The 27,419-nt window shown below is 36.1% G+C and overlaps 6 protein-coding genes across 6 annotated transcripts in view; 2 read left to right on the forward strand and 4 right to left on the reverse strand.

Moving 5' to 3' along the window:
• Positions 1-930: 930 nt before the first annotated feature.
• Positions 931-2,607, reverse strand: CBG02441 (the record flags this gene model as incomplete). The annotated part of the gene is made up of 7 exons (XM_045242568.1): positions 931-1,159; positions 1,206-1,268; positions 1,315-1,427; positions 1,474-1,671; positions 1,716-1,850; positions 2,344-2,479; positions 2,528-2,607. The coding sequence occupies 7 exons, from the start codon at positions 2,605-2,607 to the stop codon at positions 931-933; spliced, it is 954 nt and encodes a 317-aa protein (XP_045092301.1).
• Positions 2,608-7,053: 4,446 nt separating this feature from the next.
• Cbr-ins-11 lies at positions 7,054-7,357 on the reverse strand (the record flags this gene model as incomplete). Its single annotated transcript, XM_002630703.1, has 2 exons — positions 7,054-7,148; positions 7,204-7,357. 2 exons carry the CDS (start codon positions 7,355-7,357, stop codon positions 7,054-7,056), a joined length of 249 nt encoding a protein of 82 aa, XP_002630749.1.
• Positions 7,358-9,858: 2,501 nt separating this feature from the next.
• On the reverse strand, positions 9,859-10,399 carry Cbr-ins-12 (the record flags this gene model as incomplete). The annotated part of the gene is made up of 2 exons (XM_002630702.1): positions 9,859-9,968; positions 10,261-10,399. 2 exons carry the CDS (start codon positions 10,397-10,399, stop codon positions 9,859-9,861), a joined length of 249 nt encoding a protein of 82 aa, XP_002630748.1.
• A 4,665-nt stretch (positions 10,400-15,064) lies between these two features.
• Positions 15,065-16,729, forward strand: CBG02437 (the record flags this gene model as incomplete). Its single annotated transcript, XM_045242569.1, has 6 exons — positions 15,065-15,086; positions 15,430-15,737; positions 15,781-16,017; positions 16,064-16,097; positions 16,195-16,340; positions 16,553-16,729. 6 exons carry the CDS (start codon positions 15,065-15,067, stop codon positions 16,727-16,729), a joined length of 924 nt encoding a protein of 307 aa, XP_045092302.1.
• A 775-nt stretch (positions 16,730-17,504) lies between these two features.
• On the forward strand, positions 17,505-19,992 carry CBG02436 (the record flags this gene model as incomplete). The annotated part of the gene is made up of 8 exons (XM_045242570.1): positions 17,505-17,542; positions 17,972-18,293; positions 18,539-18,973; positions 19,020-19,109; positions 19,157-19,462; positions 19,507-19,563; positions 19,675-19,848; positions 19,900-19,992. The coding sequence occupies 8 exons, from the start codon at positions 17,505-17,507 to the stop codon at positions 19,990-19,992; spliced, it is 1,515 nt and encodes a 504-aa protein (XP_045092303.1).
• Positions 19,993-22,205: 2,213 nt separating this feature from the next.
• CBG02435 overlaps positions 22,206-27,419 on the reverse strand; it is a gene marked incomplete at both ends in the record, with an annotated part of 7,066 nt that continues 1,852 nt past the window's right edge. The window contains 6 exons of the mRNA XM_002630699.1: positions 22,206-22,298; positions 23,406-23,651; positions 23,696-23,887; positions 23,938-24,155; positions 24,202-24,378; positions 24,540-24,599. Coding sequence (XP_002630745.1) covers positions 22,206-22,298; positions 23,406-23,651; positions 23,696-23,887; positions 23,938-24,155; positions 24,202-24,378; positions 24,540-24,599 — 986 coding nt within the window. The remainder of the gene's footprint in view (positions 22,299-23,405; positions 23,652-23,695; positions 23,888-23,937; positions 24,156-24,201; positions 24,379-24,539; positions 24,600-27,419) is intronic.

A 27,419-nucleotide genomic window follows, 5' to 3' on the forward strand; every position in this document is an offset into this window, starting at 1 on the left:
TAGGTTTCTCACTGAAAATCCTCATCCCCCGGCGGCACCTTTTTTTGAATTTTCTTCCTTTTCAACGGCGTTTTTTGGGAATTTCGGATTTTTTTTGAATTTTTTCGCAATAATATTCGGAAAATAGACAACTTTTAACACATTTTAATGCAATAAAAATTTTTGGTCGGAGTCCCCCTTTAAAGCTACTGAAACTTTTAAAGCGATTCCTCGAGTCTAGGAATTGTTATGATTGTGATAAAATGTTCCTTGCACGCCGTTGTGATTCTCATGAGATGAAGCAAATTTGACAAGTGATAACGCAGCTCAAAATTGATGAAATAATTTGAAACTTGCTCCAAATTTCAGATGAATTATTTTAATTTTTGTACTTCAAGTTTGAGCCCAGTGAGAACTTGAATTCGGGTAATCATGCGGGACCTGGCATAAGAAACTTTTTCTGTTTATTTGTATTTTTGAGGTTATTCAGGCGAGACAAAAAAAACCGGCAAAAACCAAAAAAATAGACTGCCGTTAAAACTCGGAGGATGAGCCAATCTGGCTGGAAGTTTGAAGGATACTGGATATTCTGACCCCAAACTTTGCTAATATGTTACTTTCTTAAAGGAAGCCAGACACCAAAAAAAAAGTTTTCCTGATATTTTGCATAGAGAACCCCCATGAGGGGTTGAACTCATGACAGGCAGCTCAGGGGTACAGCGCCGCTACCGCTTGAGCTACGGGGACGCGAAGGCGCCTGACGACCGATGGTCTACATAAGCGCGGCGCGATTTCGTCCCCCCAACTGCCCCCGAAATTTTTGCTGTCTCGCCTCCTTTAAGGTTTTGCCTGCTTTTTTGCCTCAACTGAATAACCCCGTTAAGTTTATTTCAAGTAATACATTTATTCAGCTTCGTTCCAGACGACAAAAAAAAAACTGATTAAAAAAATTCAAAGTTTGGAAATCTGTCCATCCTTTCCACGAACAATTGCTTCTTGCTGACAGCTGGCAATCAGTTTCCCATCTCTTCTCCAGATTCTTCCATTTATAAAAGCTCTTCCACCAGAGGATACTGTAGATTTGCACTCAAACAAAAACCATTCATCAACTCGAAAATCGTGTGTATGGAAGTAAAGGCAGTGATCTAAGGAGACGTGTAGGCTGTCCTCAAAGCCTTGTCTATAATTTCGAATGAAATTGAAAAATATTGAAGTCAGAAACTCACGAGAAATGGGCAGACATTGCGGCAGGGATGAGAATAGCATCACTCATGCATGCCAGTAGCCATCTGAAAATATTTTCATTCCGGACTAAATAATTAGTGATTAGAATACCTGTGAAGCCTTTCTTCATCTCCCAAACACTCTCTCGTCTTCATCCAAACACTCAATTCCGGTTTCAGATCACTCGAGTACCCATACCAGTTTCCTAGATTTGTGCATCTAGCCTTAAATTAAAAAATAAACAACAGAAAAACAATGATTTAATTTTACCTCAAACATATCATTATTGGTTACATAAGCCTTATTATCCAACACCATTAATCTATTCAACATTGCAGGCTTCAATTCTAATCCACCTTCCGATACAAGCTTTTTCGTAGCAATCACAGCTTGTCTCATGCTCACTAATGTCTCTGGTTTCGGAACTTTTGGCATAACATCTTGATGAATCATACTATCTTTTTCAGTCTGCAATTTTTAGACGTGAATTTTGAAATTAAATATGTAGTTACCTTGTGAAATGAGACTTGGAGTAAGAAGCAAATTTTGTCGTTTTGAATTGTTTCCACTGTTCTGTTGATGAATCCTCTGCCATCTCTTATTCGTCTTACTTTGTAGATTGCCGGTGTTGAGTAGTTCACTAGAAACTATAAATTTTATGTCTTAAACATATTGTTTAAAAGTCTCCAATTCTAGATTTTCTTGTCTAGCGTTAGTACTCTAGAAATGTCTATGATTAATTCGTATCGTCGAAAATCAGTTTTCAGTGAGAGTGATGTTCTATTGGAGAGAAGAGAAAAGCCGGTGGCCGTGGCCGAAGGTCCCACAACAACAACTACCGTAACCTATTTTTTCAGGGTTTATTTTCATCACTGATTTTTTTCTATTTTTCTTGTTTTTTCCCCAAAAAAGTCGAATATTGAGCATTTTCATAGTGATTGACATAGTGGAGTTTTCAAAGTGAACGCACGAAAATCGGGAAAATGATAATATTTTTAAGTTACAGTAGTTGTCATTGTGGGACCTTCTGCCACGGCCACCGGCGCTTCTCTTCCAAGTCTCCTTTTTTCGTAACAGACTGTATCTTACGAAATGGGAATCATAACAAATGTAGGTAGCTCAAAGCCCACCTGCTGATACAAAATACGAATGCACAGAATTGGGCTTAAAATTCTCTGGAACAGTCTTCTCTGCTGCTGCCAACGCCTGAGAAAACACCAATCCTCCATAAGCAGCTCCATTTGGATTTTGACGAGCATGAAACAGATATTCGGCTCTAAAAAATTTTTTAAGAAACTTTTCCTAATAATCGTTGACCACTAACCTGAATGTACAATCATCGACTTGTACGAATGTATACATTTTCTGACCTTGCGCTTGTACGGAACATATAGGTTTGGCCATGACTGGAAAACGTAGGTATCTATTAAAATAGTACAAAAAATGAAAACGAAAAGTCACAAGTACAATACTAGATGACTGACAGGAGAAAAAAGCCGCAGTTCCTGGCACGAAAAATCCACACGTTGGTCAGTTAGGAGAGGGAAATAGTGTAAAATGATAAGAAACTAGACAATCTATATGTTTTTTTTTTGATTGACTGGTGATAACAGAGTACGTTTGTTAACTGAAGAGAAGGTTTAGACTAGTGTGGAACGTACTGTTTTATGAACGGAAATCCTTTCAAAAAGTGAATCGATTCAGCGGTGTTTGAGTTTTATTGAACCTTCCAATAAACTTCAAGTTTACTACAGTTACACTCGGACTGATAAAAATGGATATATCTTCAGCCATAAGTGTAGTCATTGTAGTATAAGGAAAATGGATCACCTCAAGTTACACGGTGGCGCACAATTACCCGTTCCTGATAGAAACGGGCATAAGTATCTCGAAAGCACAGATATTGGTAGAAAAATATATTTACGTTTGATTCACAACTACTGAAATTTCCATAGCGATTCCTCAATTCTAGGTATTGTTATGATTGTTCAAAGATGAAGTTTTTTTAGTACGCCGTTGTGATTTTCATGAGATGGCGCAAATTTGACAAGCGATAACTCAGCTCAATGTTGATCAAGTAATTTGAAACTGGACCAGCTTACTGATGATTGATTTGAATTTTCGCACTCCCAATTTGAGCCCAGTACAACGTCTTCTTGAGAGAACGCTCGTTCAATGATCACTGACCACACATCTTTTACGATTGTGATGTAACAGAGCACCAATCTCGATGACTTGAGAAGGGGATATTAGGCTACAGAACACAAAACAATTATTCTGGAAAAATGTGTCTTTCGCTTGAAAAATGGTCTCATTACAAAGACAATCACAATGTTTTCTTATAGTCTGATAATTTCTCTACATTTCAAAATGATCTAAAAACTGTTGTTAACAAATAAAGTTTTTGCTCATACCGTATTATAATTGAAACCCCCGGTTATCTCATTTTATTTATTCACCCTTGATTGAAAAAAAAAATTTCTTTTTATTGTCTTCTCAAAAACCGAAGGCTTCTGCCGAATGCTTCACAAACAATTTCTGCTTCCGTTTTCCCAATTTTGCATAAAACTTTTTTGTTCTTGTTAATGACCTTGTCTACAACCCAACCAGAATACAATGGAATTCCCAAAGAATGTTACATTGAAAATAGGCAAACACATGAGGGAGTAAGTTAACTTGTCAGTTTAGATTCTAACTGGGCGTTTTGATATATTTGACGAAAAAAAACCACGAGATTTCAGAATAAAGGAAATGGTGGAGATGTTCAAAAGTTCGAACAGGTTTGTGGGATGACTACAAAAACTGACAATGAAAATATCAATTTGGTATCAGAAAACGAAAAAACAAAGACTACGAGTTAAGATCAAACTAGGATACAGTGTCAGGTGGATTGGGAAAACAACTGAAAACGAATTCTTGCGAATATCTTGAAAAATAGTAGACAGTATAGACTATCCATAACTGCTTTATGGGTTATTTGATTTTGAGACCATTTTCAGCGTTTAAATTGCAACCAAATGTCTCTGGAACCACCGACGTTTGTGGATTACCATAGCTCCATAAGTCTAGTTTTTGAATTTCTTTTCTATTTTAAGATCATTTTCAATTGCTCTGAAACCTCCAAAATCTCTGAAATCTCTCTGAAACCTCGAAAAAACCAAAAGGCGCTCGAATTTTTTGAACTTGTCACCAAAATGCGAGTTCCCAGTGGAAGGAAAACAAGGTATTTGATCCTAATTGTTATCAAATTGTAACTTGAACGAAAAACAGACATATTTCAAAAAAAATTTAGAGAAACATCAGAAAATTCCACTGGTTTTCGCGAATTTCAGTACTTTTTTGACTGGAACTTTTTGAGAAAAATTCTAAGCTTAAGCTAAAACGTATTGTTTCTCTTCCAAGGACACCCGAAAATGGTGTCGAGTTCAAAAAATTTGGGTGGACAACGGTCCCCTTGTTGTATTCTCCACAAGATCTGAGAATCCTCTTTTCTTTCCTTGCAAACCTTTGATGCCAAAAAAAGTTCATTTCCTCTCTGGGTTATCGCCCACTTTTGTCAATTTTCCTAATCTCAGAAATTTTAAATGTAAACAAGTCGAGAAAACGACAGGTACCGGCGCGCACCGATTAGGTCACACATAGTTCACTTTTTTCAAAGAAGACGGATGAATTGGAACGAGTTCATGGAATGATTGATGGATGGATTGGGCGATTATTAGGATGATTGAATTAATACACTGACTTGATTGTTTATTTGTTTTTTTATTGATAAAAGACTGATTTAGTGTCTGGGATAAAGGGAAAACAAGTTCTCAGTTGAAGATCACTGGGTTATCAGGAATGTTTAGAAAGGAAGATTAATCGGTCATTCGGATGTTTTGTTTTTCAGTTTATATAGACAAGATTTCTAACAAGTTTCAATTAGTTTATGGAAAACGATGTGATGGGCGAAACTGGAAATTTACATATGTGCTTTGATCTACAATCACATGATTAAGGATTTACTAGAAATTTCTGGATAATTAATTTGCAAAGCTTTTTTTTCCATTACCATAAAACCTGTAGCAGAAGGGCCCTCTAACTAATTGATAACTTCGAGACAATTAAAACGGTTGAAAATTAGTATACAATGATCCAAAGTTGGTCTGCAATAGTTCGAAATTAATCTGAAGTGATTTTTTTCTGAATTTATGGTTTTTTTGTTTTAAAATTGTCAAAAATGATTCTAAATGCCTCAACATTTGAAATCCAGATCCACTTTTCTTTCAAACAATATTCTTTGGATAATGAACCATTTGATTCATTTTTGGCTATTTTTAACATTTAAAAAGTCGACATTAGCTGGAAAAAAGACCAAATTTCCAACTTTACAAAATATTTTGTTTGATTTTGAGAGTTTTTTTTTCAATTTCGTTATTTTTATAGAAGAGTCTTGAAATATAGAAGAACGAAATCAACAGACCAAAAGTTACCATTATACTCGAACAGGGCCCTTTTATTACAGGTTTTCAGTGTATGGTTGTTGATGACCAAATTTGAGAGGCCTCTTCTACCAATGTTATCCATTACACAGCTAAAACGCTTCTCCTTTTCACCGATTACCGAATACCGGGGATATGATTTTAAAAAATACACTACCGAAAACCTGTAATAGACATATCAAGTTTGAGCTCAATTACTTCAATTCCTATGCAAGATATCAAAAATGTGTCATCTGACAAAACACTTCTGATATAACGATAAACCGTTTATCGGTTGACTTTTTTTATATCTTTGACAGGAACCGAGATAAATTGGCTCAAAGTTGAAAGTTAGGGGGCCCTTCTATTACAGGTTTTGCGGTAAAATCATTTAATTTACAGTTTGAGTTTGTGAAGTCACAGAATTGTAGTTAGCAAATGATGCAATGTATCTGGACCGAACTGTGTCATATCCATTCTTGGTATACGCAACGGCACGATTGAACCTTTCTCGGAGACCTTTGATATTTCTGAAGTGTTGGTTTCTTTTGGTTTCTTCCGAAATATGTGAATTCAAACGAACTTGTTTACAGCATTTGCCAGATATTCTGGAGCCATTATTTTGTCTCGAACAAATAGGATTTTCGAATGATAATCGAAATAGGTGATATCCGATTGAGCAAGATTGAGCTCAATTACTTCAATTCCTATGAAAGATATCAAAAATGTGTCTTCTGACAAAACACTTCTGATATAACGATAAACCGTTTATCGGTTGACTTTTTTATATCTTTGACAGGAACCGAGATAAATTTGCTCAAAGTTAAAGTTAGGGACTCTTCTATTACAGGTATTACTGTCTTTGTGGCTTCTGCTAGATTTTCACAATGCAACAAAAATCCTATGAACTTGTCATTTTGTACTATTAATCTGGTTTTTGCAAACATACAAACGTATTATCAAATCACATGGTCTAAATAATGGAAAACATTTTGTAAAGATCATTTTTGGCAAACTTCGAACTTTTAGAGAAACTGTCCTCTTTGGATGTGCCCATATGACACCAAAAACCTGAAAATCGGTTCTTATCTATAATATAACCCCCGCATTTTCCTTCTTTTTTTCTCTTTCACATCAGTTTCAGCATGTTTTTAATTATTTTCAGATTCCATTTGACGTCATTCATGTCCATATGTTTTTTCGGTTTTGTTATCAGGAAAATGTTGATTTCTGTTTGTATTCTTTTTGTCTTTTTGCCAAACAATCTACTTTTTCCAGTTTTGTCAGTGACCAATAAAAAAGTATTTATTTACAAACAATTACTAGAACATGTTAACCGATTTTATTGATTTTTTGTCGAGATCGAGATTGAGGATCATTGATATTTAATTCAGATCGAGTTGTCATCCAATGTACATGCGGTCATCATTTCGGTCAGCACACAATTCGTTCTACAGCATCTCATTGCAGTTTCCTGGAGGACTTCTGGAAATAGAAAAACGTTAGGTATTGTAGAAACTTTGAAAAGAGAGAAACTTACCAGCATCTCCAGAGTGATTGCATAAAGTATTCAGAGTTTTGAATAATCTCATTTCACAAGCAGCTTGTTTATGAGGAGCACTGTTTACTTGATCCACAATAAGGAATAAAGCCAAGAAGAAGAAAATGGAGAGAAGGGAGAATCGCTGGAACATGTCTAGATCTGTGTTCTAAACCTAATAAGAATAAGAAGAAGAATGCTTCTGAACCGTTCCTCAAACCTTTTTATACTGCCATTGTTTTACGAATTAGGGCGGAGTTGGTTGCAGGTGAAGAAAAAGGAGAAGTGGGCGGAGTTTTGGAATGAACCGAAGAAAAGGACGTGAATGAGAGAGGGAGAGAGTTCGTTTTTGCGTGCAAGGAACTGGGTTATGGTTTCGGCGATAAGTCATGGAAAGTATAACTTTTTGGAGAGAAAAAGAGTGGGGAAGAGGACGGTCTTGAGAAAAATTAGGGAAAACCTTTGACCTGGTATTTTGGAAGGAGCGTGGAAGATAAGAGGAAAGTACAAATCACTTGCTGGAGGTTTTGTGCTTTGAGGTACATTCAAATCCAACCCTTCCGGAGAGTTTCACAATCTCAGAATCTCAAAATTCAGAAACTCAGAATTTCAGAAATCCCAGAATTCCAGAATCAGAAATCTTCTCTCAGAATTTCAGATTTTTAGTACTTCAGAACTTCAAAATTTCAAAAATTCGGAATTTTCAACTTGAGAATTTCATAATTCCAGATTTTCGAAATCTTATAAATTAATATCTTGATTTCGAATGTTTTCAAAATGTATCGATTTGGTTTGAAGAATCAAGATTTCTTTTTCTTTTCGTAGATTTTCAATGCTCCAATAATTACTTCTGAATTCTATTTGACCTAAAATTCTCCTCCCACATCCTAGTTTAAGTTTATGTCCCGAGTTTTAAAACAAATACACCGGGCGTTTCCCTCGAGTTCACAAAAACCGGTTATTATTGAAATGATTTCATTTTCTGAGCACAGTTCCACTTTTTGTCTGCTTCCCACATTTCAGATGACCTCTGATGTCATTTTGAATCCGGAATCAATAAGGACACAATTTTAACACATTCAACATTCATTCAATCAGAAGCAGAGCATTTTTTTAAAGAGATCCATAGAATAAAGACAAAATAGCGTACAAATTATTGATGACACTTGATATACATCTGTGTCATCGAGCAATTTTCCTCGCAACATTCTTGAGCCGACTTCAGGAGGTGAGCTGGAAAGTTTGGAATAGATAGTGAGAGCTAGATCTCACAGCTAGTGCTCTAATAGAAGCCGACCGAAACTGTCAACTTTGAGCTCAATCATCTCGGTTCTTATGAGAGTTATCAAACATTTGTCAACTGATGAAATATTTGTGATATTGTGATAAACATTATGTTAGTTGACGGTGTTAAGATTGCTGTTAAACGAACCGAAATAATTGAGCTTAAAGTGCACTCTCACTAAACTCACAGTTGTCGGAGTTCTCACACAAGACTCTCATTACATTGAAAGCTTTGTGGACACATCTAGAAGTCGACTCGGTTACATCTACCATGGCAAACATCAAAAAGAATACAAGAAGAATTCGAAGAGCCATCATGGTGATAAAGAAAAACAGAATTTTGGGTTTTCGGGTGATCGAAAAGAATGGAATGGTTCAATTGACTCTCCTCTTTAAGTTCAACGAAAAATGGGTGGAGCATCTTGTGGGCGGAGTTAAAAATATTAATTGAATGTTCTCGGAAAATGCCCGATCGAAAAACGATTGGCTACCGGAATTGAGCCGTATCTTTTGAATAATTCAAATGAGCTTTCGTATCTTCGATCAGAAAAAAAAATCTATATAGCTGCCGAAACGTTTTGATGCAATAAAATTTTATGAAGTCGCCCTATTACAATTTATTGTTTCTGCATTTTTTGAAGGAGTTGTTCTATATCGGTCAATGTTTTGCAGAATTTTATCTTCCTCATGTTTTTAGAGCTTTTGGAAACTTTGTAATTGAACTTGTCAGAATAAAAATATCATTTACCTGGATTTTTTATAGAGGGACTCCGACCAAAATGTGTATGGCTTCGAAATGTTTCAAACGCTATGTATTTCATAATATTACTACAAAAAAACTCAAAAAAAATCCAAAATCCCCGAATAACGCCGCTTCAAGGGAACATTTTTCTTAAAAAGGTGACAAATAGGGACGAGGATTTGAGTTCCATCGCAGTGAGAAACCTAGGCCATGGCGGTGGGACGCCTTTTTCCGAGGCTTTTTCGCCGGGTTTTTTTTCCGGTTTTTACCTTCGGCACGTAAAAACCACTATTGGCCACTTGAAAAATAACGTCCTGCTGCCACGGCCTATTTTCTCACTGCGCGGGAATTCAAATCTCCCTATTCGCCACCTTTTGGAAAAATATGCCACTTTCAACGGCGTTCTTCGAGGATTCAGATTTTTTTGAATTTTCGCAATAATATTAGAAAAGTACATAACCTTTCAAACAATTCGGATGTATCAAAAAGTTTGATCATACTTTAAAGAGCCAAAGAGAAATACATTTTATTAATTTAAATTCATTGGAAACATGTTCACATTCAAATTGTACAAAATATGAGACACAATATATGGAAGCAACTTATTCGGCAAATTCCAGGAACAGAAATCATTCAAGTAGGTCATCGTCAAAACTAGGAGTAACCATGCAAGTGGTCATCATATCGGAGATATCACAGTTGTGTTCGCAACACTTTTCAGCAGACTTTCGCAGAAATTCTGAAAGAATCTATTTTAAATTTGAACAGATCTTCCAAAACACATAAACTACAAGAACACTCTTGTCGAAACGAATGAGTCAGAAGAACAAGTTTGTCAAACTTGTACTTTCGGATATCTTGTTGATTGCTCATCTCAAAATAGAAAAGAATCAACCTAGAAACGGAAATGAGTAATTGAGGGTTAGTCCTCCGAGAGAACACATGCCGTTTTGAATGACAGGTGGACTTTGAAACATGTTTCAAAATGATCAAAAAATAAGAATTAGGAAGAAAAGACACAAAAAACTCACGGCTTTCTCCTCTATAGCTGCAGAGCTTTTTGAGGGCCGAGTACAATTTTTCAGAGCACTTGTGATGATGTGAGTGTGCTCCATTGGACAGTGTCAGAAAGACGAAAAAGAGGACAAGAAGAACAAAGGTGAACCGCATTTCGATAGATAGAGACAGCAAAAACTGAAAATATCTGTTGTTTTTCCGTTTTTATATGTATGAATGGGCGGAGATTTGTAGCTTTAGAAGATCTGGAAAATAGGCGGAGCCAACTAAAGAAAGTCAGGGAAGTTAGATGGGTGACGTTCTCAAAATCGAAAAGCAGTAAAAGATAGTACTCAGAATTGTACAGCTGATAAATGGAAAAATTTAATAAAAGTATGGGAATCAATGTCAAAAAATAGTTGAAAAGACGATTAAAGAATTATATTGAGTTGTTATTTTCTCAGAGAAAAAAATGGGAATCAAAGTACTAAAGGTTTAGACACAAAATGTACGGAGTTGAAGGACATCAAAATTTCAGAAGCATTCGCTAAAAATTGGGAAATAGTTTTAAAAAGATACTGGAAGAGTGGATGTGGAAATGATAAAGGATTGAAAATCAGATATGCGGGGAAATCTTGAAATTTTGTCTGGAAAATAATTTATTGTTTTAAAAATTTGAAATATATCGATCTTCTAACGGTTTTTGTTAGTTTTTTTTTAGATTTTCACTTTTTTCATCGTTTTTTCAATCCTTCCTGATTCCCGAAGTGTTTTGCCGTACTTTCTCACTAGGAAAAAATTAAAATGAGCTTAGCACCCTAAATCTGCGAATACCTTGAAAACAGGCCCCCTAAACATTTTGAAGATTCCAGATAAGCCCCCATCATTTCAATATGACCCTCTCCCCAGAAATTCGTTCCAATCTCTGAGCTCAATTATCTCATTTCGTTCAACAGCTATCAAAGTTCCCTCAACTAACAAAGTGTTTATCATGTTATCACAAACATTTTATTAGTTGACACATTTTTGCATGGGAATGGAGATATTTGGGGTCGAACTCGACAGTGGGGGCCCTTCTATTACAGGTTATCCGCTAATCTTTAAAAATCACACCATTTTACATTGATGAGGATGTTATTTTTTCTGAACAAGTATTTTAGTTGACGCTGATTTTGTGATAACTGGTACTTTGGATAATAACGTCTAAAACGACATTTTTTAGGTTTTAAAAGATTTCCGAGAAGTATTTTTTTTCCAAATCTCCAAAGTATTTCCTTTTTCGGGTACAAACTAAATCATCTTCCGTCATTTATTCTAACTCCCACGAATTCCGCGAATATGTTTTTCCCTGTCTGCTTTTTCATGTTCCCCCCTCAAAACAATACGTCGGTATCTTGGAAATATTTTTTGTATCTGGGACAGTAATAAACAGAAAGAGAGCGATACATGAACAATACAAGGATCACATGTATTTCATGTATGATTGATCTGAATTTTCCAGAAATTGATAAGAAAAAAGGGACAGTCAGGTGAGCTACTTATTGAGAATTTGGCAACATTTCAAATCAGCAAATTGATAAGAATGGATGAAGTTTGATGAAGCCAGACAGCAGAGTGTCTACGGGCAAACAAAGGGGGAATTGGGAAAAAGGGGAGAGACATTTTTTTGGGGATTCCGAAGCACCAAAAGAAACGAAACATTTTAATTCATACTAACCAAAAAGTGATTTATATCTGATTTTCAAAAATTTCCAGGCCATTTGTACAGATTTCAAAAAGATTCAATTCATCAGAAAGAAGATAAAAATGATTATTACTTAGGGAAGATATTCGAAGTTGGGAAAGGATTGTTGTAGGGAGAACATTGAATATTAAAAGGATTACTGTAGGGGAAATATTCGAAAATGAAACGGATTACTGTAGAAAAATTCGAAAATGAAAAAGAGTACTGTAGAAAAAAAAACTCGGGAATGAAAAGGATTACTGTAGAGAAGAAAATGATGTCATATTTCGAGCGATGATTTCGTTATTTGAATTAACCAGAATGTATACCATGTCATCTGCTCGATTTTTTGAATTGACCGTACAGTAACTCTTCTTATTTTGGAACTTTTCCGTAAAGTAATCTTTTTAGTTTTCGGTTTTTTTTCGCTACAGTAATCCTTTTCCAGTTCGAATAAGTTTCCAGTTTCTCATTCACCTCTCAACCTAAGTGAGTTTCACAAAAGTTCTTCTTGAATTGTTCAATGGTTCAAGAGTTCAAATTTCAGATTGAAATAATTTCGAATCAAAATTCCTGTGCACTTTTCGTGTTCACTTTGTACCTATACACTAATCCTAAGAAGGAATACCACGAAAAGCAGTACAATGATAAAAGTCTTATCGTTTCAAAAACGTTGTTTGTCAAATTTCTGTGGAGAATCTACGAATCGGCACAAAGAGACTAATACAGTTTCAATGTCCGAATTCCAAAATTCAAATTCAAAATTAACAGATTTGAGACTCAAAACACAAAAAAAGAAAGGAAAGACCAGAAATGACTCATAAAGATGTCCCAGTGAGCAAAAAGAAAACCAACAATAAGTTTCAGAAATCAACAAGATTTTCATATTGAAGTCCTTAATGGATACTCTCTTCTGAATCATATGACTTCCGGTGGCTTGTCATCACATCCACCTACATAAAACACGAGAAAATGATAAAAAAGTTTTGAAACAGTAAACACGAATTCCGCTTTTCCAGTCCATTCCAATAGGAATCACGTGACATTTTCAGACAAAAAATATTTTCCTTTGGGTCCTGTACTATAAGAGTTTCTGATTTGCACAGTTATCATCGAGTAAATAGTTTTTTAGTTGTAAAAATGGTTAGAATTTTTGTATAGATTAGAAGTTCAGACAAACACATTTAGGGGTTTTCTTTTTTTGCAAAATTGTTCATGAAACTATGAGAAAACATTATATGAAGTCATCAAATAATTGTAATAGGAGTAGTGATTTTTGAATCATTCGAGGGACAAGAAATTAAAAATGTAATGTTTCTGGAAAAAAATTGCAGATAATTCTTCACTTGATATCCCTTGAAGGGGGAGCTCAAATATTTTGATTCCTTCAGAAGATACCAAAAACTTGTCAACCGATAAAATGTTGGTGAAATTATGAAAAATATTTTATCAGTTGACAAGTTTTTGATATCTTTTAGCGGAACCGAGATAATCAATCTCAATGTAAAAGTATTGGGTGAGCTTCTTTTGAAGTATTTACGAAAGGCCGAAAAAAGCATAATATCAAAAAACCAATTCAAAAGTCGCAAAAATTTCAGTTGTCATCCATCTTTGAAACTTCTAGATGGTATTGGAATCATTTTTTGAATTACCGCCAGAACTGAAAACTGTCCGTTTTTCATTTCAGACAGTTTTCTAGAGGTGGTTTTCAGTTTTTGCAGGAATGTAAAACAAGGTTTCCAAAACTTCTAGAAGTTTCCAGAAATGGACGAGTTCTGAGGTTTTTGCCATTTTTCGAGGTTAAAATATTTTGAATTTTTTTGTTTTTTTTTTCGAATATACATATCTTTCTGCACATTTTGGAAACTTTCAGGTCAAATTAATATTCTAGGCCGGAAAAATGTAAGGTCTGACAAAAATGTTAAGTCAGAATTTTGTAGTATGATTCTGAAAACAATTTTGAAGATTCCTTTCATTTACAATATCCACGGACAACGCGGTTGGGAAGCTGAAAAAAGAGCTTTTCGCCGCATACAAAAGTTGGCTGGGTGCCAGATTTCAATTTTTCAAAAAAAGCGTGCGTTCTATGCAAAGGACTTCTGACCAAACTTAATTGTCTGAAAGTTACTCTAAAACTCCAACAGACGTACAATTTGGAAATCAGTACAATTTGTGCTGACGTGAAATTTGACGAAAATCATGATAATGTAACTCGAAACTCGTAGTCTATGATAATGTTTTAGGTCTAGATTTGAAAAGAATCTTAAAGCCACAAAATACAGAATATACAATAAAAGGAGATATGCTTGAATTCAACAGGGTGGCGCAAAATTACTGATAACAACGGGTATAACTTTAGACATTAGTATCTTGGAAGCATCAAAGTTGGTAGGAATATAATTTTACGTTTGATTCGAAGCTACTAAAATGTTCGAAGCGATTCCCCAAGTCTAGGTGTTATGATTGTTCAAAGACCAGTCGGTTGAGAAGGGGATATTAGGCTACAGTACACAAAAGAAGTGAAGACTACAAACCAATAAGAAAAATGTAAATTCACATTTAACAGTGTCAAGTGTAAGGAATCTTCCTAAAAAAATAGGTAGCTCGTTGAATGAAGTATCAACTCAAAGTCTTCAAAAGGGACGGTACAAAAAGTTCAATAATTACAAAACCGCAATTTCTTTTTTGTAGATGCTTCTTCAATCTGAAAGGAATAATAATTTCTGGATCCCAAAAAAATTTCCTGTCTTAGAAACTACGACTTCAACTGAAAAGCTGTGAACTATACATAGACTTTTTAGCAAAACGGGATACGGACATATCTGGAACTGCATGATATCTACAATTAATACGTCGATAATGGTACCTAACGAATATTCCATATCTTCTAAAACTCGATAGCTATCTGCTTTTCCTTCTAAAAGTCTTCCACTGACTCTCAAACCAGCTTTACAAAGATCACTGACCACACACCTAACACCCGTCGTCCTTCTCACGTGTCTTTCCCTTCTTCTCTCTTCTTTCTTAATTCTGACCTTTCAGTATAAATAAGATCCATCCCAGTGTACCCAGCTCATTCTTCTACACAGTTTTCCTTCGTCCTTTTTCTTGTTTCTATGATCTCTGTCTTTCATTTTTGCACCTACTTGTTTACAAACAAACATGTGATTGCCCCATCGCCGTTTAGCAGTTAATGATCTTCTTTTTTTATTGTTTTCATAGATTCTTACCGACACAAAAACTTTCTTCAATTATTCGCAACCATGTTATATTTTCAACCAAAAACCATCTTTATATTTTAGAATGCTGAAACTATCCCGTAAAATCCATTGTCTTCTGTGAATTCGTTTTCCAATACTTCTTCAACATTGAATTCTGAATCACCGCCCGTTTTTCCACTACAACAACTTTCAGAGAATGAAGAAGAACTTGTCAAAAAAAGTAAGAACAAGGAACTTCTAAAGATTTTTGTGCTTTTCAGTGAAACATTTTGCCGAGTTGAGTGTAAAGCCATTAGTTAGAGAAATGGATGAGAATGCTAAACTGGACAAGAATCTTCTGGAAGAAGCATTTCGATTGAAATTGATGGGGTTGGAAGTGGATGAAGAGTACGGTGGATCCAGAGGATCTTTCTTTGATGTCGCATTGACAGTTGAAGAAATATCAAAAGTTGATCCGGCTGTTGCACTGACTATTCATCTTCAAAATGCGCTTATTGCTCCAATGCTTTCCAATTATGGGAGTGAAGAACAGAAGGAACACTATTTGAAGAGAGTTTGTACTGATTCGGTACGGTTCCCATTTTGATAGTAACCCATTTAGTACTTTTCAGATAGAATCATTTGCTCTCTCGGAAACTATATCCGGTTCAGACGCATTCGCAATGAAGACGACAGCTACGAAAGATGGAGATGATTTCGTGATCAATGGGTCGAAATTGGGGATCAGCAATGCTCCGATCGCTGATTTCTTTCTAGTACTGGCTAATGCTGAACCAGAAAAAGGACATCGAGGAATCACATGTTTCTTAGTTGACAGAAATCAAACAGGAGTTGTTGTAGGAAAGAAGGTAACTTTAGTTTTCGTTAGTTTTCTTTAATATCACACTTTTCCAGGATCAAAATCTTGGCATGCGTGCTAGAACTACAAGTGTACTTTAACAATGTTCGCGTACCGAATTCCGCAATTCTCGGAGAGTATGGAAAAGGTACAAAAAAATTATACAAAATGGTACAATTAATTACAGGATACAAGTACGCTATTGACATTCTGAATGCCAGTAGAATACTCATTGGAGCGCAAATGGTTGGATTGGCGCAGGGGTGCTTCGATCAATCAATTCCATATCTGAGAGAAAGGAAACAATTTGGGAAAAGACTTATTGATTTTCAGGTATCTTTTAAAGTTTTCAAAATACATTTTATCATAGTTTCTTTCAGGGAATTCAACACCAAATAGCACTGAAATTGAGGCTGCGCGTTTGATGGTTTATAACTCGGCTAGAATGAAAGACGGTGGATCCACTTGTCAAGGCAGCATCAATGGCAAAGTACTCCAGAGGTGTGGTTTTTAATGATTTTGAAAATTTGAATTTCTGACTTCAGATTGCTTCTAAAACTTCAAAACAATGCATCAAATGGCTTGGAGGTATTGGTTTTACGAAGGATTTTCCAGCAGAAAAGTTTTATCGAGACTCAGCAGTTGGTGGAATTTATGAGGGAACATCGAACATTCAATTGAATACCATTGCTAAATTCATTGATAACGAGTACAAAAACTGAATTTGATTTATTTTGCCCTTTTTTTGTAAATTCTGAGTAAACCTGTATATTTATGAATGTTCAATGTTAGAAGCCCAAGCGAGTCTGATAGCTCACAGGGTTCGAACTACTGTAGTCTCTAATGAGAAGGAACGTGTCAGCTGGAAATACTTTTTTGCGCGATGTGTTAATTCTAAATTGTTTTCTGTGTCTCTCCCTATATTTCACTAGAACTGTAGTCTCTCGCTCTCAATTTAATTGTATTTCCATCGATCTAAAAATTTTACCACGCCCTTCTCATTGGAGCGCAACATCATACCGCAGTAGTTCGAATCCTGTGATACCTGGAATGAACAAAACTAAAAATTATCCGCGTGAACTTAAATCTATGTTAGCTGGTTCCAGAACGCAGACGACATGATGGCTGAAAAAATAATTCAGGGGTTCGTGTAATGAAAAATGCGAGCAAGTTCAAAAAACAAGAAATCAGAAGAACTAGTTGATGCAATTGCTCCAGAAGTCCGTCTTGAAGACGTTGAAGACGATGCAAAAAGTCTATTCGATAGGCAGCTGGATAAAAGAGAACCGGACCTTTTTTTCGAAGCTGATTCTAATGTTAGAGTGGGTTTCTCCTTAATTTGATGGATTTATGTACTCAAAACGATTTCTAGATGAACTTACGACGGTATTGCATATTTATTATCATTTTCAGTTGCTTTCCAATATGTATGTCATAAAATGCTGAAAATTCAACAGAATAATGGGTTTCAGATTCTGTGGCCCTCTAGAATTGGGAATGACAAATGTACGATTAGTGAATCCAATGTCCAACAAGTATGCCACTAGTAGACAGTGTACAAGTGTCACAAAATCAATTCAAAATGTGGGGGAAGATATTTTTATGCTCTTCAAACTAATCGGTTTCAGGGAATACTGGCATTTTTCATATTTTACGGACTGAAGATTTATAACAAACTGTATCTTTCATTACTTTATTTGTGTCTTTTGTTCTATTTTGGTTGGGAAGTACGCAGTGTGAAAATGGAATGGTCGAAACATAGAATCGGTAAAACTGTAAAAATCGAAATTCGAAAACAAAATAGCGAACTCAGCTGTAACCAGCCATGAACGATTGTTTCATTTCGTTGATTTCGGATTGCTGATTTTTCAAACAATCGTGGTATTTCCTATCCTTGTTGGAGGATATTATCTAATTAGGTAAGACAAGAATATTCTAATTTTTACGAATTTTCAATAATTCAGGCATGTGCGTCGAAAGTCTACGTTCTCCGAAATTAGCAAACGAAACGAGAATTTTGAAAAGGAAGCACGTCTTCTGAAAGCACGAATGAAGGTTGAGCAGGCTAGATTGAATTTGATGAGGGACAAAGAAAAGGAGAAGATGAAAATGGAAGAAGAAAAATTGAAATTTGAGGAACAACAGGAAAAGATATACAAATTGAAACGAAGTGCCTTTGAAATGAGAGAAAAAGTTCGAAAGGAAGGATTTCTGATGAAAAAAGCAATAAGGGATAGAAAGAGGAAGAAATTTGAGAAAGAGAAAGCGATGAAAGAATTAGAAGAAGTTGAGAATGCGTAACCTAATTCTGTTGTATAATATTTTTGATTGAAATAAAGTTATCGCACACTCGTGAACTGCTGGAAACACGTAGCGCTTTTTTTCTTTTTGCTCGTCGACAAGAAAAACGAAGAAACAGGAGAATCTGAAATTTATTACTCAAGGATTAAGCCAATAATGAGAACTCAAACCTTCTCGTCGTTTCGAACTACACTTCCGGTAATTCTCTTGAATTCTTGTCTTGTTGTCAGAATTTCAAATTTTGGAAAAAAACTCGTCACGTCAATGCTTCTCCATCTCCCACTCCTTCAGTCACTCAGAAGCCATCATCTCAATCTGGATGGGATTATTGGGCACGTGTCTATTCTGAAGATTCTCAGAATTCAGCACCATCTCGTGATGTAAGAGTTTCCGATATGCTCAGCTCAGACACTCTTGTTCGTGCCAAACTTCTGTTTTTGAATGTTCCTGGTCTTCCAACTGCTCATAAGAATATCATTTTGAATCTAATTAAAAAAGAGATTCGGGAGGATATTTCGATTCAAGATGTCGTTGTTGTCCCTCCAGGAAAATGGTTTCTCAATTTCTATCGTCCAGAAGATGCGTTGAAAGTTTTCAAAGTTTTCAACGGGTTCAATTATCGTGGACACACTTTGGTTGTCAGATTCTGTTATCCAGATGGAACGGTCAGTTCAAAAAAGTTCTAAATATTTTGAAAATTCTACTTTTCAGTACGGAGATGAGACAGCTCTGACTGAATTGGTCCAATGTAGCAACAATGCGAAAGGAAGACTTTTCGAGCAGAGAGAAATCGTTCAAGATGTAAAAAATGGATTTAGAATATTTATTCAAAATTTTTCAATTTTCAGACTCTCTCTTCTGAATGTTGGACTATTGCCGAATACGAAGTATTGCAAAAATTTGAGACAGAACTCGTAAATCTTCTGAAAACTCACGCCTATCTACCGTACCACAATGTTCTTCAATCGATGCGAACTCTTTTTTCAAATCGAATTCCTTCGGCCACATCTTCAATTTTCATTAGTGAAGCATTGACTCAATGGCCAACTGGATTCATTCGAATGTTCAATCGAAATGTCAAAGTGGTTTCGAATACAATGTGTCTGTCCACTAGCTCATATTACACTCAACGTATCATGATTCTGCAATGGAAGGTATCCTAGAATTTCAAAGTTTTTCAAATGAATATAGTTTTCAGGGGGCTGCTCTGTTCATCGCAATTCATGGGAGCCAATGGTTCCAGAAGACATTCGAAGTGATATTCAATTGATTCAATACATCCATTCATTCCTCGGACACTTTGGACCACAGAACATTGATGTTTGTATTCTTTATTAATTTTAGTAACTTTTAATTTTATTTTCAGATTGATGCTCCAATTCGTATTCTGGCTCAATCCCTCCGTGGAACTTGGCCAAAGTCTGCCGAAGAACTTGCTTCTCTACTCACTGATATTTCATCTGGAGTTGCTATTGTCAACCGTGTTTTATACTTGTCCAGTAACCCAGTTCATCATGAAAAAATCATTGACAATCTGGCGGTAATACCGATCTCTCCGAATCTTGATTTTTCATATTTTTCACTATTTCAGACATACCAAGATGACTGTACCGATGTATATTTTCTTCCGTTGTCCAGTTTGGATGGACAAAAATTGATGATTGTCGATGTCGAAGATCTTTAAGACCTTCTGAACCTTCTCTCTTTCTCCTTCTTCTTCTAATTGCCTCTGGAATTTTGAATCAAAACGGCTACTTTCTGATGATATGTGCTTATTCATTTTCCTGTATTGCTGTTTCAAAAATTGCTATACAAATAGCAAGGCTTCCTGAATAAACTTTTTCTTTTAAAATCTCAAACGGCTTTTCAAACAAAAAACGAATTGGTCAATAAACTTTTGATGAGAGTTCCGAATGCACTTTTTCCGGATCTTCTCTAACGAATTTTCTTCTCCAGATGTTCTCCATTCGACTTTGATTGTATGAAGCTTCTCTCTATTTTCCTATTATTTCTATTATGTTTTTCATTTGCGACGTCCAAAGTTTGTAAAAAGGAAAAACCTAAAAGAAAGGTAGTCAAATGTTAGGATGATTTGAAATTATAGAATTTCAGATGTGCGGTATGAGTGTTCTACGGCATCTGAAATCCGTCTGTCGTGATGGATTCACTCGAGATTATGGAAAATTGTTGGTTCTTTGTTGTGATAAAGGATGCAACTATGACAATTTTTTGGTGATTTGTGATAAAACCTGAAACTATTAAATGCAATAAATGTTGAAAACTCTGAAAAATGTTGGAGTCACTCTTGTTTTTTAAAACTTTAAAATCTATACGCAAAGCCAAAGCGTTTTGAGGGACCCAAAAGATGATTACTCTTCAAGTCAAACATAAAATTGTGAAAAAGTTTGAAACGAAACAAAGTTTAAAAAGTTTGTTTGTGAAGGGATTCAAATATATATATAGAAGGGCCCCAGTTCGGAAAAACCAATAAATATAAAATCAACTCATATTTTTGCTGGTTCTCAAATTATTTTAAAGATAACATTTATCGGCGAAAGAGTGGTTGAAATAGCATGTGGAAGATTTCAAACGAGGATAGGAAATCCTCTCGAAACGTCTTTTAAAATTTAGGGATATTTGAAAAGTAGGGAGATCCTGGACTATTCAAAACGATTCTAAAATATTCTGGGAGACTCTGAATGAGAAGTCTGAGAGGCCAAAAACAGTTTAGTGGCTAGTAGAGTAGTTTAGGTATCTTCAATAGCTTTAACAATTGGAAATTGTAATTTTGCTGTTATACAAATTTCACAAGGGGAAGGATGATTACTCCTCAAGTCAAACACAAGGGTGTAAAAAAGTTTGAAACAGTAAAATTTCTAAAGGAACAATTAAGAGCAATTAAGAGCAAATATCGACATCGTTCCAATGCCGTACACCTTTGATGAGATGGGAAACAAATAAACAAGTTAAAATACCACAATTCCAAGTCTCAAGGAATTGCGCCCTCCGACAAAACATAGTTCGATGATCATTGATCGAAGCATTCAACAATTTAACCAACATGTTAATTAATTTTTCGCCTACGATATTGTTCCAAAAAATCCATCAAAATCATAGAGCTGGACATGAGGATGTAGATTAATTAAACATTTTTAAGCACATAGCCGTTGAAAATCGTTTTTATGAACAGCTACAACCAAACAAAAAATGCAGAACAACAAAAAATTGAAAACAACCACAAGAAAAGTTTAAGAAACAGAAAGGTATGAAAGTTCAAATGAAGCTAGAGAAGCGTTTGATATCCACTTGGGATCTCAGTCAGCAATAGCCGACGGGGCTCGATGAAAGTGTAAGAAAACTAGAAAATGTCAATTGACTTCTTCAAAAATCTCATAAATCTAGGACCTACTTAAAACGAGGAGGAAGCTTTGGGTGGTTCAGGAAGGTTCAATAAGATTCTAGTAGAGTTCACATCACACTTTCCTACGATCTTGAGGTTTTTCAAAATCTTCCTATCGCTATGGGAGATGAGGGGTATGGTGAGTTAGTCAAGAAACATTTTTTGTTTTGCTAGCTTCTGAAGCCCATAAAATTTTAAAAGTAGCGTACCTGCCAAGTGCGACTTCCATAGCCAGCTCCGATCTCACTCCACTGACATGACGGCAAGATGGCATGAAGGCTAGTCTATCCATACCCTCATTCAATGTGTCATGCGTGGTACTCGAGCTGAATAAGTTTGATTGATGAGATGAGAATTAGAGACGCTTAGGTTTACCGGTCGGGATTCGGAAGTAGGAGGAGGCTAAGCAGAGGATGTCCGTAGAGGGGATCCCTGTGTAGTGACGTCTTCTCAGCCTGAATCATGTTTTCAGAATGGATACGTAGATACGATTCGGATTACCAAGAGAGCACTGGTTGACGCCGACGCATCCTTCGAGATCCAGAAGGAAGGGCAAGACGAGAAGAGAGGAGGAGGTGGATTCGTGGATACTTGAAAACACACAGATTAATTTAGATTAACTGTTCAAATTTTCTTTAATTTTTGATATCCCTAAATATGCCGTTTTCTAATTCTCTTTACGCTTACCTGTCCAGACACCGTATCGGACAAAAATATGTCGAGTTTTTGACTTTTCTATGGAAGATAGTCAATTTTTAGTCCTGAAAATGTAGTGCAAAATTGATTTTGAATTTGGGATGACCGGAGATTTTACGAAGTTTTTTTAGAGTTTGTATGGCATAACGGCGTACAAGGATTAGTGTTCACTCTGCGTACAGCTATAGTATTCCATTGGGCAAACTTGCCTGTGTGGCTCAGTTGGTAGCGGCGCCGCACCTTCAATACTCGTACCACAAGTTCCACTCCTCGAGGGGCACATTTCAACGGAATTTCGAGAACTTTTTTTTTCATTTTCCCCCAGTTCTGAAAACTTTAAATAATTAAATCTTGTACATTCATTATCATATCTTGGTTCAAACGGAACAAGTTTTGATGATCTTTGGTAACCGGATAGCCAGAGAGATTTTCTATCAATCAAAAAAAGAATCAGCCAAAACGGACTGAAAATAACCTAGTTACGAAGGAGGTGGCGGAAGAACTCCAGAAAAACTATAAAACATTGCACACCGTCTAATAACTTTTTGTCCAATAATGACCCATTTTTATGACGTACCTGCCCAACGTTATTAACTTAAACGAGACCAATTTGCGCTCCTTGTTCTCTCATAGTTTATTGACCCAGAACATTAGTTTTTCTTTCATTTATTACAATAGACAAAAAGTACATGCAGAAGTAATGAGAACACATTAAAAGTATGGTTCAATGAATCAAGTTCAATAAGTCACATAGCGAAGGATTGCACAATCAAGCAAAAAAGGGGAAGTTTCGAGATGTTTTGTATTCAAGCACAAACAGAAATTTTAAAAAATCGTCGATAAAAAAACGAAAAAAGAAATGAAAAATCGGTGAGAATGAAGTTCAATATAGGGAGGAAGGTGAGACAGAGTTTGGATGAGAGCTCAGATTCGGAATGTACAAAATCATTGAGAAGAGAAAAAAGAAAAGAAAATAACTTCGATCAAAGAAAACACTTCACCACCAACTCAATGCAAGTTGATGCATCCTCCGTTGAATCATGTCCGCCCACTTCATTGTGAATATCTTTGTGGAGATGTCGTTTTGCGAGAACTTTAAGAGATGGATATCGTCCTCTACTCTCAAAAAGAACTGCAGTATCCACAACGTTGGTGTGGATCAATTTGAGCACTTTCAGATCGTTTGACAGGTGGTGACCAACCAAAATAGTATTTTCGTTTATGTGATGGAATAGGATTCGATGTGCCTGGAAGTTTAATATTGTGATCATTTTTCACAGTTTTCTCTTACCTCTTCCAATGAAACAGCTATATCCAAAAAACCTTCTGTAACTCCAGAATATTGGGTGTTGAGATCCAATATTCTCCCAGTGGGTTTGATGAAAAAGTTGGCCACCAAACTACCGTGAACATCAACAACTGTTGCACGAGCAGCCTCCATTCCGTATTCAGTATAAATCATTTCTGTGTCGATTGCGAAAACCTATAATTAACTTTAAGAGGATTGCATGAACATTTGTACTGCCTACTAACCTTGTAGCTTCTACCGTCGAATGGTCCCGAGCTTCTAGGAGTTTTGATAAACTTTCCGATTTCTGACATGCAGGTTTTGTTGTGCACATGGGCGGTTGCTGTAGTACAAGGAGCTGTATTTCCACAGCAATCCTTTCCAAGACGATGAAACCGACATTCTCCATCTGGTTCTGCTTCGGAAAACTGTTTGTAGCATCTGACACACTTCCGAATTGAATCTGAAGCATTTACGTTAAATACTGTACCTATGAAACCAGATCTCACCTCCCGGCTGAGCCCAACTATTCCAATCGGCTCTGCGGGCGGAAACATCGGGTTGACCCTGATTGTTGATGTGGACGAATCCATTTATTTTATGATTCTCAGGCGATAGTACGAGCCGAGAGAACATTTGGTAAGTTTCGAATTCTTGCACAGCTGCTGCATAAACCATTTGATCCTCTGAAGAGGAAATATAAGTTGAGTTTAAGAAGGATGTTAGCTGCTTTACCGTTTGAGAGTGGGAATAGACAATTTCCTGGGTAGGCCATCGGATTCTGATACACCGGAATTTGAGCTGTAATAGATGAGTTCAGTTTCTAAATCAGATTCACATGACAAACCCTGATAAGCTTGATGAGCTGCACTTTGGAAGATTGGAGCAACTCGCATTGGTGGTGCTTCTGAAAATAATATAATTCTAGTCGATTTGTTTTTAGTTGTTTTTTTTTGCAACTCACGATTTCGAAATGGAACCCAGTTTATAGTTGCAACCCAGCGCATCACGGGTTGAAGTAGATGTTCAGGATTCATCCTAAAAATATATTTAAAAAGTGTAGGGAATAGGAGAAACACAAGAAAAAACACTGAATTCAAAAAGACTGGAAAAGAAAGAACAAAAAATACACGAAGACACTTTTTTATGAAATTTTGGAATGGTTGCTACATGATTTTGGAATAAAAAGGGAAGATTGTAGAGACGCAGAGGCTCGTTTCCTTTTCTCGTTTTTTTTTGGCGAAGAGACCTTTTTCTTCTTTTTTTCATGTGAAACTGCCGGATGATGAAGAATACTAGCTCTCAGGAAATAGGGAAAAGTGAAAATCTGACACGAGTGTGCAAAAAAAAGATTACGGTAGCAAATGAGATATACGAACGGAGGGGTGGGTAATGGAAACGTAAACCTCAATAAAAAGAGAAAGAAGGAAAGGATTTTGGAAAGGGCATATAATAAATCCATCTAAGGGGAGTAAAAAGGCGAATGGAATGGGTAGGAATTGAAACGATTTTTTTTCTTGTACATAGAATGAAATATATGTGCTCGTTCGGTCTGTGTCTCCAATTTCAAAACATTCTAACACTTGTCAAATGATCTACATGTGTTGTGCGCGCCTTTTTTTGAAGAATGCCGAATGACGTTATGATCAGATATAAATATTGATAATCAAAGTTGTTAGAGAAAGGACTTGTGTGTGTGGAGAGATTGAAAGCTACAATCTTGTTCCAGGTCAAGGGTATCACCAATTTTCAAAAAAAAAACCAATAATTTGCATAAAAGTCGGGGAATTGGAAAAAAAGTCTGGATAATGAATTCGTTAGAAAGTAACTGATCAAGGGGAAATGTTTCACGTCGACTGGAACCTAAACCAGACTAGTATCCGAGGGTACATTGAAAAAGGGTAGATCTAGTTTTTAAGGCAAATTGGTTTTACAAGGGTACATGGAAGTATCTGGTACATATGGAAGGACGAAAAAACCGAAACATTTGTCTGCAGACTATCTTGCTTTTCGCTTCAAACTATAGACTTCGGGTAAGAGGCTCTACACGCTAAGATCCACCCTCACAGACAATGTAAGCTCGACGCACCTTCAATGATCCCTTTTTTAATGTACCCTTGGATCCTTTACCACCTTAACCTTCTCCAAGTTTTTCATGTTTAGTAAAACCGTTAATAGAAGGACGCCATAATCTTTACGTTGACTCCAATCATCATTGTTCCTGTAAAAGATATAGGAAAGGGGGAATTTCAAAATTTTTTTAAATCATCGATTTTTTTTTTCGAAAATCCAAACAATTCTGTGACAATTAGACATATCCGTCACCTTCTTCCTTTAAATCGAGTAGGTATCACGTACCCCCATTTTTGACATTTTATAAAACTTTTCTCAAAATAATCCTAACTAGGTCAATTCCGGTCCGTTTTGAACGATTCTGTTTTGGTCGATAGAATCTCTGTGGCTATCCGGTTGCGAAAAATCGTCATAATTTAAACCGGCTGAACCAGGTTATGATTAAAAACGTACGAGTGGATCCGGTTTTTTCCACGTTTTCCATTTTTTCTGCCAAACTAGGGCCTAAATCAATAATCCGGCTTTCCCATTCGATCCGTAATTTTGATAGGTATGTCGACAAAAAATATGACTTAATTTGCTTGAAAATAAAAAAAGCTGATAGGTTTTGAGTGAAATGCTCGAAATTCCGACAGTCCAGCTTCAACCACTTGATACGCGAAAACCACTGAATGGATTCATCTGATTTTTTGCCTCCCTATGAAAGAAGATATCTAATTTCAATTTTTGTCTTCAGATTTTTTTCAGGTACGTTGGTACTTGAGATATAGGTAATAAACCACAAAAAACTTCGGAAAAAAATGAACAAAAATGTTTGTCAAAAATAAAATATCGTGAAAAATCTTTCGAAAATTTAGCCTCTAATGGAAAAGAAAAGATATCTACTGGTTCTAAATTTTTAGTCCTGATTCGGATAGAGAATTGAACCAGGGCCGCAGGCCCTGCAATCGATTCCACTCGATTTGAAACTTCTCATGTTACAGGGCCGACGGCCCTGTCCGGTCTGTTTGACCTGAGCGAGCGGAGCGAGCGAAGGGAGAACAGACTGAACCCTGGATCAACTGATTCCACTGAGCCAGGGCCGAAGGCCCTGCATCTAATTCCACCTAATTGCGCGGCACAGCCGCGCCTAGCGGAGTCGGCCGTAGGCCGAGGACGCTAGTCTCACTACTAAAAATGTAAAAAGTGTCGACTATGTTGAATTTCGATAAAAAATAGCAGAGATGTTGGAATCTCAATGATTCTACATTCATCATGATTTTTACTTATTTCTCATTAATTTATAAATGTTTACGTGAAAATTATTTATTTAGATCATTAATTATAAAAGAGAAAAAACACAAATTTAATGAAGAACACAGAAAGGAAGCCACTTCTTTTCTGTGCAGAAAAGAATAGACACGTAAAAGGTCAGAAAAGAAGAACCTTCCTTTCTGTGATTTTTCGGTGTGGGGGGAAATAGTTCAAATTATTCCTGACAAAAACGTGAACTTTAACTGCTGAGAGTTGAAGCTACTTTGGATGTGGACTTGAAACAAAAACTCGAGAAGGTGAATCTGAATGGTGAGTTTAAGGGATGGTGGTTTTGAAGACTGGCGCCATGCAGTGTGAGTACTTGACACAAACCTGTTCAGAATTTCATTTTACTGCTCGA

Source organism: Caenorhabditis briggsae, assembly GCF_000004555.2.
Source record: "Caenorhabditis briggsae complete genome, chrII, whole genome shotgun sequence".
NCBI lineage: Eukaryota > Metazoa > Nematoda > Chromadorea > Rhabditida > Rhabditidae > Caenorhabditis > Caenorhabditis briggsae.